Raw genomic sequence first — 14901 nt, 5'->3', positions numbered from 1 at the left:
GTCAGTGGGATATGACTGAGCACACACTCACATACACACAAAAAAAACTCTATTATTCTATTATTGAAATGATTAGCTCACTTTGTATAATGCTCTATAGTTTATAAAATACTTTCACATATAATTTCATTTAATCTAAAGCAAACAATGACATGGTACTACTAGAAATGCTAAAATACAGTGTCTCTACATAATGGAAAATAAAATGTTGCAATGTTTATAAAACTGCTCTAGTTCAGTTTCTTCAATGAACAGTATGCTGTTAAATAAAAGATAATTAGGGCTTAAAATAAGGGATTATCATATAACAGATTTTTTAAATTGAATTAAGAAAATACTAGGATATATTTTCCCTGTTGGCTTAGAAACAGGGAATTCTCAATTAGAAATTTACTTAAAAGCATGAAGAGGCAGCTGCAAAGCTGGTTCTTACAGTGTTCGTGGCTCTAAAAAAAGAGTCACAAAGTATTTCAAATGAGTCAATAAAATTTCCTAGTATGTAATTAAAATCAGAACTGAAAAGATCTAAGAGAAACTTTGCTTGTGAAGAACCATGAGGATTTGCCTTAAACAGTGACTTGAGACAGTACCGTCCATGATCTGTTCAGCTCATTCCAATGAGGAAACAGTTCATATAAAATTCAGGAAGTGCTCAGCACTGTGGTGCTCAAGCAAGATTACATTTTGTAGAATTTTATAGTGTGTATTTAAATGAAAATTTAAAATATTATGATGTGTTAAAGGCCAAACAAAATTTTATAAACCAGAAGACAATAATCATTTGTATTTAAACACTGGCATCTGTAGTTATCACTGGTTTTTAGTAGGTGAAGGGAATGCTCTCTTTAACTCTCAGACAAATATGACTAGTCCATTTGTCATTCCAGTATCTTCAGCACTTGAAGTATTTCCATTTTTGTTCAACAATGTAACCTTTGGAGTTTTGCCTAATAATGACTTCAGTGGTGCTGGCCTTCCAACAGATAAATTAAAATGGAAATGCATATTTTCTAATTATGCATCCAGCCCTGGTTGCCTGTTGGCAAGGGTGGCCACACTGAATATTAAATTCAGTCTGCACAAGAGCACAAGTCTATGTCACACCAAAGTTTCCCAAAGTCACTTTCTTAATCGTGTGAAGGATAGCCAAGACTCCGATCAGTAGTATGTAGCTGTATACAATCAGAGGGAAAGCATTTAAACATCCCAGCATGGTATTTCCATTTAAATCTGATTACAGTGAAATAAAACTGTAGCCATTAAAGGTTTAGAAGAACTACAAATACAAGCCGTAAAAGAAGACAGATAGTAAATGAGGTAGTAAAACATTCCAGCGGGCCAAACACTTTACAGCACTCATTCAAGTCTTCCTGAAGCAGGCTGTGCAATTCACTACAGACCCAGAACCATTCCCTGAGCTCCACTTAAACCTGCAATTAACCTTTCACGCCTAATGAAGCTGTTTTCTTGGAAAATTAAAATATATAGTGGTTCCTGCTCTTACACAGACTTGGGAGGAGAGCATTTCGAAATGAATGACTTTTCTGAGGCTCTGTTCAAATGTAAAATGGAAGTGCGATGTTTGTACATAAAGCGAGAGTGTTCTTTCCAAGGCAATTTCATTTGATGTGCAGTATTTTATTCCTGTACTTATTAATTGTTCTGCATAATTGTAAAAAAAAAAACACACATCAGTAATTTTATGATTAGATTGTTACTGCTGGCACCTACTAATACCATTTCACTTCCATTAGAAAAAGCTAACGTTTTACTCAAGATAACTAAATTCCTAATGTTTCTCCTTGGTGGTTTTTATCTCAAACTTAGTGGTCTTAGAAAGATATATTTACCATTTAAATTATTTAGCTAGTACTCATTTTCATTGCTTTCTCTTTGGGGTGTGTCTGTACATATTTACTGAGAAATGAAGTTCTTAAATTTAAGAGGAAAACATAGTTTTTTAATCCAAGGTCCTGAGTAAAGGCCTGATTTGGGTGCATCTTCTACATGTTCTAAATATCTCTGGTCGCTCTTGGCATGCGAACCAGTGACTACGAAGCAGTGCCAGTGTTCTGAAAGAAACATGCATGGCCCCAGAGAAGCCTGCTTTCCTCCCAGCTTGCTGCACCCTGGTGAACCAGGGCAGCCTTGCTGACACTCCCAATTAGCAAGCACCAGTTCAGAATGCCAAGAGGCCATGGAAAATGGAATAGGAGATAGAAGATGGCACCTTCTTCCTTATAAGGTTGATAATTCATATTTTAAATAATCTAAATGTCATAGTATCTGGTGTATAAGAACTAAAAGTGCAAAAAGGTAAAGCTTATAATCAATATTTAAACCTCAGCATATGTATTGAATCTCCTGGCATATTTTGATGTAAATTTTGCTAGCCTGTAGCGTCTGTGCATCATCTTGACATGGTAAATGAAATTCCTTTAGACCACCAGTCTAAAATAATGAATTGTTCCCCAGTTAATTGTATTGCTTTGATAACAAGAAACTGTGCTAGGCCTAGAGAACACAATAAGTGGATTTCATCAGATGATTTGTGTGACTTTTTGAAAAATGATCTTCGCAAGTGACCCGATTTTAATGGAACATGGTGCGTGCGCCACTGCGCAGCCTCCTGCCGGGAGGAAGTACTTTCTCCAGTGGCTCTCGGAATGTGGGATCATCACCAGAAAAACCTCTCACTAGGAAAAAGTTCCTAGCAAAATCTAAACCAGGAGAAAGCATTTGCTTCAAAGACCAATACGGAGACCTAATTTCTAAGTTGCTTTGATTTTCTCGATGTACGTTTTCTTAACAATCCAGGAAAGATCTCAAGCTGCCTTTATTTCCTCGTTGCCAGTGTGACAATAAACCAAGACCAACCAAATTAGAAGCAGACAGCTCATTCAGAACTTGCTACCCAGTGAGGGAGTCATCCATCATTGCTTGCTTGCGCTGTGGCAGAGACGTGTTGTTCAGTTGTTAAATCACGTCTGACTCTTTGGCGACCTCACAGACTGTAGCGTGTCAGGCTTCCTCTGTCCATGGGATTTCACAGGCAAGAATACTAGAGTGGGTTGCCGTTTTCTTCTCCAGGGGATCTTTCTGACCCAGGGATCGAATCTGGGATCGAATCTGCATCTCCTGCAATGCAGGCAGATTCTTTACCACTGAGCTGCTGGGGAAGCCTGGTGAAGACTTAAGAGACAGGCAAATGTGTGGAAACATTCTATAATGGAAAAAAAGAGAGGCCTTCAAGTATGTGCTTCTTGGGATTGTTGGCACCAGAGAGCTGGAAGGCTAGAGGCGGGCTAACCAGAAGTGGGACATCCTATGTGATTGGTTGTGTGTTTAGTCCCTCAGTCATGTCCAGCTCTTGGCAACCGCAAGGATGCCTGCCAGGTTCCTCTGTCCATGGAATTCCCCAGGCAAGCATACTGGAGTGGGTTGCTGTTCCCTTCTCCAGGGGATCTTCACGACCTGGGATTGAACTCAGGTTTTCTGCATTGCAGCCAGATTCTTCACCATATGAGCCACCAGGGAAGCCCACATGGTTGGTTATGGATATATATATTTACCTTTCTCCAGTAGGTCCTAAGTTGAAAACAGGGACAAGAATTAGGGAAGCTGTCAGTCATTAATCAAGTCCTGACTTTTCAGGGCTCATTGTTACAGGGGTAATTGTTTGGTACCCTGAATTGTTACTAAAGATAGCAGTCTGACTCCTGTAAGCCTCACATAGCAGGTGGGGTTCTTGGGCCGGTGACTGTAGATAAGAGGTTGGTATCCTGTGCAGGTGGCTACAGCCTGTGGGCCGGAGTTCTGTTTTCATATATCATCTGGCCATTGTCTGTATCTTTAGTCTCTTACCAGCATATAACTGTTACATTTTCTGGGAGAAGGGAGGCAATATTTTCTTTCTTTAAAGGGCTACTGATTTGACTTCCTTTTCTCAATTAAGAAAAGTAGGTTCCTTACAATAAATATGCTGAAAAGTAATGACAGAAATTACTTTAATTTCTCTCTCTTTTTTAATGAGTCCTTCACACACTCATTAAATTTAAGACAATTTAAGAAGATAGGATTTTTGTCTCTCCAGTTTACTTTTGTTTCCAGGGCCTCCTCAGGTTGAAGGAGGGCCTATCAATTATTGCCATTTTTAAAGGTTCTTCATATATGAGTGGGCTTCCCAGTGGCTGAGTGGTGACAAATCTGCCTGCAATGCAGGAACCGTAGGAGACCTGAGTTCAATCCCTAAGTTGGGAAGATCCCCTGGAAGAAGCATGGCAACCCACTCCAGTATTCTTCCCTGGAGAATTCCAGGCAGAGGAGCCTGGCAGGCTGCTGTCCAAAGGGTGGCAAAGAGTCGGACACGACTGAAGCAACTCAGCACACGTACACACATGTATGAAAATATGAAGAAATGCAAACATAGTAATAAAAACGTGCACTTAACACAAGGCACACACACATACATGCAGTTGTTATGATGATTGTGCTGTTTCTAATCAGATTACGGGGTTTAAATGCAGAAGAACTCATGGTGTGCCACCAGTTGTGTGGCCCAGTGAAAGGACTCAAGCTTAAATTTGAATAAAAGCATCGTTTGGCCCATTAAGAAGATAAGACCTGGGCAAATGGCCCTCTGAGTGTCCTCTATGAGTACACGTGGTGGTCACTTAAACATCACTGCCTGGAGGAAAGCACAGTTTCTTGAATACAAATTGCTGTTAATGTAGAATCTGAAAATGCAATTGGTTGTTCAGTTTTCATAAGAAAGGATAAAAAGCTGTCAAATTAGAAACAAGCGTGATTTTAATTTTAGTTTTAAATTAAGGACTGAAATATGGTCTATGACTGATTAGTTTCAACTGAATGTTTCTAAGCTTACAAATCATCAGTAAACCCAGACTTCACATTCACATACCCCAAAATACACAGATACAGTCACAGTTTAGGATTAGCATAAAATTTCCTGTTTTGGCCACTTAAACTGTTTACTTCTCTCTTGGCCATGTATCTTCTGTATGGAAAACAATGTTTGCAGCCACATGTAAGTGGGAAAGTGCTATTTCTCAGGGCTCTTTGGACGAGGTCATGCAGTAGTTTAATGAATAACATGATTTCATATTTGGATGCTGTGATCATCAGAATTAGTGTAAGTGGTCTCTGTCCACATTAAAAAAGACATGTATTATTTTTTATATTTGGCTGTCTCTGGATAAGATGGTGCCAAGGATAAAATAACAGAAGGTTGTAAATTTTGACAGAAGTGTGCCAGGATACTCTTGGAAACTTAATGCCTGTCTGAACAGAACTGTCGCTTAGCACAACCATGGTCTGTGGTTTATTTTTTTTTTTAAATAATGTGCGTCAACTCCCTCTTTTAAAGAAATAACCAAATAATTATTTCTTACAGCAGAGTAAGTGGTTAAAACGTCCATTTTTTACACTTCAGAAGTTCATGTGGGCTCTTCATAGGTCACAAAAGCAGTTTTTACTTAAACTTTGAACCTGTGAGCTTGTGTTATCTCTAAGAAACTCAGGATAGTTATTTTATATCCTGAAAGAGTAGTTTATTTAGCAGCAACTCTTAAAAGGGAAGTATGGAAGATTATCAGCCTAGCCAGTGATTAATTTTTTAATCCCTTCCCTCTATAACATCATTCATTTCTCCTTCTCCATAAATACCTTCTCTTCTGTTTTCAAATGTACCTGAAACTCTGTTTTGCTTTAAAAAGTATATGTACTCAGACCATCACATGCATTCACCTAGATCTCATCTGTAGAAGCAAGCAGTCTCTGCTGCTTCCTCTGTGTACCAGCTTACTTACCTCTTTCCATTGACAAATGTCATCAACATAGAAGTAATATCTGTTGGCCACACTCCCTCTCACCTCATTACCTTCTGAATTGTCTGGCTTCCATCCTCAGCTAAGTACGGAAATGACTCCAGTATCACCAGAATCTTCCTTGAGCAGATCCAAAGGCCTCTGCGGCGAGCCTCGCCTGCTGGCCCCTTGTGTACTTCATGCAGATGACATGAACCCCCCTTTCCCTTGATTTCTACAGCACAGTGCTGTGCAGGAGACTAGTTGACCTTCTTATAGTGCCCATTTTGCCTTGCTGACATTCTTTTCTGTTCATAAATCTCTGAAGTTCTGTTCTTGCCAGATCATATTTGAGACTTATCTAGTATACATTGACCGACAGAAATAAAATAATTCAACAACACCTCGCATAGCATGAGATTCCAATGTGAGGACTTCAAGATTAGCACGTTGAGAAGATGTCTGTGAGAGCTCAGGGACTGGTTCAACTCAATTCAGAGTCAAGTCCTCAAGACCTTGCGGAAGGGAAATTGGTGACTTCTTGAAGCAAGCAATCTCGTCTCATGTATTAGTATGGGGATTTGGCACATCTCATTTTATTCAAAAGTTCTATGGAAGTCGACAGAAACTAAAATGGTTCCTTTATAGCTGTGATAAACCAGGGTATGAGGGTGAGCCAAGACAGATGGGTCATGGTGGAGAGTTCTGACAAAACGTGGTCCACTGGAGAAGGGAATGGCAAACCACTTCAGTGTTCTTGCGTTGAGAACCCCATGAATAGTATGAAAAGGCAAAAATTTAGGACACTGAAATATGAACTCCCCAGGTCAGTAGGTGCCCAATATGCTACGGGAGAAGAATGGAGAAATAACTCCAGAAAGAATGAAGAGACAGAGCCAAAGCAAAAACAATGCCCAGTTGTGGATATGACTGGCGATGGAAGTAAAGTCCGATGCTGTAAAGAGCAAGATGGTATAGGAACCTGGAATGTTAGGTCCATGAATCAAGGTAAATTAGAAGTGGTCAAACAGGGGAAGGCAAGAGTGAACATTGACATTTTAGGAATCAGTGAACTAAAATGGACTGGAATGGGCTAATTTAACTCACATGACCATTACATCTACTACTGTGGGCAAGAATCCCTTAGAAGAAATGGAGTAGCCATCATAGTCAACAAAAGAGTCTGAAATGCAGTACTTGGATGCAATCTCAAAAATGACAGAATGACCTCTGTTCGTTTCCGAGGCAAACCATTCAATATCACAGTAATCCAAGTCTGTCCCCTGACCAGTAATGCTGAAGAAGCTGAAGTTGAACAGTTCTATGAAGACCTAAAAGACCTTGTAGAACAAACATCCAAAAAAGATGTCCTTTTCATTTTATGGGACTGAAATGCAAAAATAGGAACTCAAGAGATACCTGGAGTAACAGGCAAATTTGGCCTTAGAGTACAAAATGAAGCAGGGCAAAAGCTAATAGAGTTTTGCTAAGAGAATGCTCTGGTCATAGCAAACATCCTCTTCCCACGACACAAGAGAAGACTCTACACATGGACATCACCAGATGGTCAACACCAAAATCAGATTCATTATATTCTTTGCAGCCAAAGATGGAGAAGCTCTATACAGTCAGCAAAAACAGGACCGGGAGCTGACTGTGGCTCAGATCATGAATTCCTTACTGCAAAATTCAGACTCAAATTGAAGAAAGCAGGGAAAACCACTAGACCATTCAGGTATGACCTAAATCAAATCCCTTAAGATTATACAGTGGAAGTGACAAATAGATTCAAGGGATTAGATCTGATAGAGTGCCCGAAGAACTATGGATGGAGGTTCGTGACATTGTACAGGAGGTAGTGATCAAGACCATCCCCAAGAAAAAGAAATGCAAAAAGGCAAAATGGCTGTCTGAGAAGGCCTTACGAACAGCCGTGAAAAGAAGAGAAGTGAAAGGCAAAGGAGAAAATCCAGGTTCCGTTTGAATGCAAGTTCCAAAAAATAGCAAGGAGAGGTAAGAAAGTCTTCCTCAGTGATCAGTGCAAGGAAATAGAGAAAACAATAGAATGGCAAAGGCTAGAGATCTCTTCAAGAAAATTAGAAATACCAAGGGAACATTTCATGTAAAGATGGGCACAATAAAGGACAGAAATGTTACGGACCTAAAAGAATTAGAAGGTATTAAGAAGAGGTGGCAAGAATACACAGGAGAACTACACAAGAAAGATCTTCATGAACCAGATAACCATGATGGTGTGATCACTCACCTAGAGTCAGACATCCTGGAATGTGAAGTCAAGTGGGCCTTAGGAAGCATCACTTTAAACAAAGCTAGAGGAGGTGATGGAATTCCAGTTGAGCTACTTCGAATCCTAAAAGATGATGCTGTAAAAGTGCTGCACTCAATGTGCCAGCAGATTTGGAAAACTCAGCAGTAGCCACAGGACTGGAAAAGGTCAGTTTTTTTACTACATAGTTGCAGTCATCTCACACACTAGCAAAGTAATGCTCAAAATTCTCCAAGCCAGGCTTCAACAGTTCATGAACTGTGAACTTCCAGATGTTCAAGCTGGATTTAGAAAAGGCAGAGGAACCAGAGATCAAATTGCCAACATCCACTGGATCATCAAAAAAGAAAGAGAGTTCCAGAAAAACATCTACTTCTGCTTTATTGATTATGCCAAAGCGTTTGATTGTGTAGATCACAGCAAACTGTGGAAAATGATCTTCAAGACATTGGAATACTAGACAACCTTACCTGCCTCCTGAGAAATCTACATGCAGGTCAAGAAGCAACAGTTAGAACCGGACATGGAACAACGGACTGGTTCCAAATTGGGAAAGGAGTACATCAAGGCTGTATATTGTCACCCAGCTTATTTAACTTACATGCAAAGTACATCATGCAGAATGCCAGGCTAGATGAAGCACAAGCTGGAATCAAGACTGCTGGGAGAAACATCAGTTACCTCAGATACGCAGATGATACCATGCTTTATGGCAGAACATGAAGAGGAACTAAAGAGCGTCTTGATGAAAGTGAGAGTGAAAAAGTTGGCTTAAAACTCAACATTCAAAAAACTAAGATCATGGCATCTGGTTCCATCACTTCATGTCAAGTAGGTGGGGAAACAATGGAAACAGTGAGAGACTTTATTTTCTTGGGCTCCAGAATCACTGCAGATGGTGACTGCAGCCATGAAATTAAAAGATGCTTGCTCCTTGGAAGAAAAGCTATGACCAACCTAGACAACATATTAAAAAGCAGAGACATTACTTTGCCAACAAAGGTCCATCTAGTCAAGGGTATGGTTTTTTCAGTAGTCATGTATGGATGTGAGAGTTGGACTATAAAGAAAGCTGAGCACTGAAGAATTGATGCTTTTGAACTGTGGTGTTGGAGAAGACTCTTGAGAGTCCCTTGGACTGCAAGGAGATCCAACCAGTCCATCCTAAAGGAAATCAGTCCTGAATATTCATTGGAAGGACTGATGTTGAAGCTGAAACTCCAATACTTTGGCCACCTGATGTGAAGAACTCACTCATTGGAAAAGACCCTGATGCTGGGAAAGATTGAAGGCAGGAGGAGAAGGGGACGACAGAGGATGAGATGGTTCGATGGCATCACCCACTCAATGGACATGAGTTTGAGGAAGCTCGGGGAGTTGGTGATGAACAGGGAAGTCTGGCATGCTGCAGTCCATGGGGTCGCAGAGAGTCAGACACGACTGAGCGACTGAACTGAACTGAACTGAAACCAGGGTATCGGATGCAGCCGTTGCTTGTATAAATTTAGGAAAGGCTTTACTATTTCTGTACATATTAACACATGTTCCTGTCAATCAGTGGACAAAACAATATTCTTCATTACCTTTGATAGCTAGAGATCCACTTTCATGTAGATATTCGATTGATAATACTAATGATCTTTTTCTTATTTTAAGATATTTTTTCACTAAATTTCTACAAGTTGTCTTTCTTCTGTGTGCATTTCACAGCTCTATCCCTAGGGTACTTTCTTACCTCTTAAAAGCAATGTAAGAGAATGAAAAGACAGACAACAGTCTGGGAGCCAATATTTGCTAAACCTGTATCTGAAAAAGGACTGCTATCCAAAATGTAAAAGAAATCTCTTAAAAGTCAACAATAAGAAAACAAACAAGAAAATTAAAAATAGACAAAAGGTCTGAATGGATACCTCACTAAAGAAATATGTGCATATGACAAATGAGTATAGGAAAAGATGTTCAACATCATATGTTATTGCTTCTGCTTTTGTTTAGCTGCCAAGTTGTCTCCAAGTCTTGTGCCTGTATGGACAAACTATAGTACATCAATACAATGGAGTATTATTTAGCAATAAAAGAAATGGGTCATCAAGCCAAAAAGAGATATGGTGGAACTTAAAGGAATATTGCTAAGTGAAACTAGACAATCTGAAAAGGCTACATACTGTATGATTCCAACTCTATGACATTCTGGAAAATGCAAAGCTATAGAGATATTTGAAAAAAAGATCAGTGGTTACCAGAAGCTCAGGGGAAGGGGAAGGAGAAACTGGTAAAGCCCAGGAAATTTTTAGGGCAATGAAACTATTTTGTATGATGCTTTCACAGCAAGTGTATGACAATATGCATTATCAAACCCCACAGAACTTTGTGTATAGCCCAAGGTGTGATCCCTAATGTAAACCAGAGAGTTTAGTTAATAATCATGTATCAATATTGGTTCAACATTTCTGTAAACCTAAAACTACTCTAATTAAAAAAAAACAATATGCTGGCTTTTGTGATACACACACACACACACACACCCAATAGTAACACTGAAAGTTCCTGATACTTTTAGAACACACTTGTGTTTGGACATAGTAACAAGGGTATGGAGTCATATCCACACTGATCGTGGTGTTTTGTCACACAGCAATTTGCTTGTCCAAAGTCAGAGTCAGTTAATTTTGTTAGGTCCTTGCTCTTCTTCATGTATACAGTTCATATGTCCAAGGTTAGAAATATTTTAAAATGTAAGAAAGAATGTATTTATGCATATAACTGAATCACTCTGCTGTATAGCAGTAATTATTACAGTGTTGTAAGTCAACTGTGTTTCAATTGAAAAAAAGTAAAACAAGATATAAGTAAAGGGTAAACCACTTGACAACTTCCAGTAAACAGCTATATGTTTGATCGCTGAATATAACACAATACTAGGCCACCACTGTTGAAATCCCCAAAATGTCTAACCAAACATTTACCTGCCTTTTCCTCTTCTTCCAGGCCTTGCAATTGCCAGTGCCCTAATAGATATTTCACAGCAGAAGCCTTCAGATAGTAAAGACAAAACTTCAGGAGTCCGAAATCGAAAACACCACCTCTCAACGCGTCAAGGAACTTGTGTCTGAGAAACAGAAACTGCTCCTGTAGATTCTGTCATGTTTGACTCTGTAAATGGCTTCCATTAAAGGCTGGTCCAAGGCCTCAGTTTTCACGGAGACAAATCTCTGTATGGTTCCAGGGCCCAAACACAGTTCCCTCTGAAAGGGGAATGACCCGAGTGGCCAAAGAATGTTCATGAGTTTTATAAAATTAATAGTATTGATGGTCACAGGTGATAAAGTTAGTTTTTACAGCTATCTTAGGCTTATCATAGATAACATTAAAGTACTCTGGAAAAAAAAGATGTATATTGTTTCTTAATGCAGATGAAAAATATGTAATTCGTATAAACCAAACTGTTTATATCCCAGGACTTTAAAGAAAGACATTTTATAATGCCTGAGTGATGAGAATTGTACAGTTTTTGCCTCCTAAGCAAACTTACGTCACTTGTATATGAACAGGAAATGAACAAACTGCAATGGCTTTAAATACTATTTTATCTCCTTGTAAATGTAAAAGCAAGATTTTGATTTAGTAGGATGTAGGTAAATGTATTTAAATATTTCACAGGACCGTATCATGTCCAAACTCAGTTTTCAAATGTGATTCTTTTTCACCTAACTGGAATGCAGACCAAAATGAATCCATCTGGCTAGATGGTATTGTGCAACTTCACAGGAGGTTTATTAGAATTCTGAGTAACGAGGACATTGCTGTCGTCCATGCCAACTGCCTAACTCATTATCAGAGCTGATAGAGCATGGAAAAGCCTGTCCAGCAATCAATTTTTCCCCTCCTTCCCAAACCAGCCTCCAATGCCACAAACCTGAAGAGAGCTGAAATAGTTATTTTACAGTATGCAAGCTTCTGCTCTAATATGGTAATTTTTTTAATGGCCTCGGAATCATTGGATCAGACCTCAGTGATCCATCTGCATTTTTATAAGAATGGATCACATTCGTTTGGCCCTCCTCTCCTAGCTGCTAGATTTTATCTACCTTTTACAAACGCTGTGAAAAGCATTTTAGAGTCAAAACCCCCTCTAAGTCATAATATGACCCAGGTTTCTTCCTGCCAACTGTTTTCACTTAGAATCCAAGTAGAGAAGAGCATTTGCTGGCAAGCATCTAGAGTATTCCTATTTCTAACACGAGCACATTGGTGTCACGAAAGTCTCCAATTTGAGAAATAAAATAGGTTTGTCACTGCCCGCATTCAGCATATTCTTAATGATTCAAACATCTGAATTATGGCAGAAAGGGAGGACGGTTTAAGACAGCTTTCACATTGGAACGTAGAATCACGCGTGTCCTAATTTTTGACAGCCGTCCACTAGAACTCAGTAGATGAACAGAGCTTGTTTGGAACTGCAACTTCTTAACTTCAAGGTGACTACAGAATATATGAAGAGAGCAGTGACAAGAGACACATCCAAAGCTGCCCTGTGCAACAGAGTTTTGTTCAGTATGAAAGTCATTTAAATATAATTGATGTTTAGTACTCTCTATGTACTTACCACATTCTTTGGATTTCTGGAAGATAATGACACTTTACTGTTTACAGCTAATGCATAGTTACTTGCATGCTCTGGTTGTACAGTAGCAGAATATGACCCTGTTGTGATATTAAATGTTTATTTCACAATGCCACTTTTACATAGCCAGCTTAATTTGATGAGGATCGAATGTGATGTATAGCAGGAATGATCATAAATATGTAGTTGCATCATATATAAGATTGCTAGGTTGCGTCTAACCACGACTATGTCATTGTTTTGATGATTAGGCATTTATGAATTATAGTATATATTCCTTATGTTGGCATGATAATTTTGCTATTTTCCAGGCATTAAAAGTTAGACTAATTCTTAGATCAATTTAATCTATAGCCTATGGGGTTTGGGTAGGGATAGGAAGTGGAGCTGTTTGTTTTTAACCTCCCTATGAAATGTTCTTTCAAAAAAAAGAAAGAAATTGAGCGAAGTTTGTAAATGTCTCCTGAAAACAATCGAGCAATTTTATTAGCTTTCTGGGGGAGCCCTTTAAATGTTGATTTTTTTCTCATGGAAAAATAGATTGACAAAACTGATGAATACAAAAGTAGAATCATGTAAAAATAAAATGATTGCCCAGTTTGCTTAATACTCTGTAACAATTATAATGAAAGCATATATAACAAAGAGACAGAAATATACAGAGTTGAATGTAAAATCTATTTCAGCTGTATTTTTAGAGAGGCTAAACAAATGGAATTACTGTGAAAGAATTGTTAAGCCTCATTCATCTCAAATCTCAGAGTTCTTAAAATTTGTAAATTTGAATTTTAGACAATTATGGGACATAATGCAATGTTAGGTTAAAGTCATATACTCTATGTTTCTGGGCCAAATCTGGCTAACTCTGTGACTAAATTATGCAATATCTTCTCAACTGTCCAAAGCTTTTTACTGGCAAGAAAATACTTCACCCTATGTGAAATAGATTGAAAAGACCTTGGGGATAATCGCTTTGAATCTGTATCATTTTCTTTTTTCCCCACATCCCAAACACTTTTAATCTGGAAGCTTCCTTTGAAAAAAAAAAAAAGAAACCACAAGTATACGCAGATACTGTTCAAGAAGTTAGGCATTAAATGACTGATTCTCTTGAAAATTTACCTTAATGGAACTCTGTGCATTTCAGTTTAGAATGACTGAAAAATTCTTTAACTTTTAGGATTTCTTATTCCACCCAAGATGAAAAGCTTTGGTAAATAGAATGAAAAGTTTTAGTTAAAAAAATTTTTAATCATTTTAATAGTGGAAAATTAGAGATTTCTTGTTAAAGAGGATGCACATGCTCACAGATCAATTTAATACATTTGAAGAGGACTGAGATTTTCATAATTGCTTTTAAACGAAAATTTATTTAGTGAGACACATAGAAGGAAAATGTATGCCATATACTATGGTGTTATGTTCAGTAGGAAAACTACAAATAGAGTATATTTCAACCTGTAATCGATCCTTACTGTGCTTCCCAATATCTCATTTTCTTTGGGTTACAGAAAGACAGCAGTGACTACATGGCTTTGTGCTGCTGCAGGGTCACTTAGAGTGCAGACTGGTGGTTGGGCCTGAGAACAGATGTTGCAACCAGCTTTGAGCTGTGTGATGCTGGCAAGTTTTACCCTTTGGAAGCCTCAGACTTACCATCTGTGTGGGGAAGCTACTGTACTCACCTTGCAGAGCTGTTGTGAACCTACAAGACAGTGGACATAATAAACACAAAGCTTCCACGATGGGCCCTCAGTGCAGTATATGTAGCTGGTTTTTAACAATCGTGGGGCCACTCTTTTTCTACTAATTGTTGTATAAATTCATCTCTTAATTTTTCATTCATATTTTCACCATCTGTAAAAGCCACGTAGGTTTTTGCAAATGAAGATTTCATAAAAACCTTGAGTCAGTTCCTATATTTCTAGACTATAGAGATTTCTAAAAAAATCTATTTGGATATTTGGGTCAATATCAGCTTTGACTCTTTCAAAATATATAGGTTTAGTAAAGCATTTTTTAAATGATTGCTTGGTGACATTTAGACAGGAACACCGATTGTCACTTTCATGTTCAAAGTTGGCAAGAAGGGATCAATCCTTACATTTGGTTGTCATACGTCATACATCTTTGTGGCATTGAACATAAAACTATGATTTGAAAAG

At 38.4% G+C, this 14901-nt stretch overlaps 1 protein-coding gene across 1 annotated transcript in view; it reads left to right on the top strand.

The window, feature by feature from the left end:
- The window catches only part of ATRNL1 (attractin like 1), an 807510-nt gene extending 793719 nt beyond the window's left edge, over nt 1-13791 (top strand). The window contains exon 29 of the mRNA XM_070363366.1: nt 11101-13791. Coding sequence (XP_070219467.1) covers nt 11101-11225 — 125 coding nt within the window. The 3' untranslated portion in view covers nt 11226-13791. The remainder of the gene's footprint in view (nt 1-11100) is intronic.
- Nucleotides 13792-14901: the final 1110 nt, after the last annotated feature.

The sequence above is a fragment of the Bos mutus genome, chromosome 26 (genome assembly GCF_027580195.1).
Source record: "Bos mutus isolate GX-2022 chromosome 26, NWIPB_WYAK_1.1, whole genome shotgun sequence".
In the NCBI taxonomy this organism is placed as follows: Eukaryota; Metazoa; Chordata; class Mammalia; order Artiodactyla; family Bovidae; genus Bos; species Bos mutus.
The sequence above is the reverse complement of the archived record's forward strand: the minus strand, read 5'-3'. Positions and strand labels throughout refer to the sequence as shown.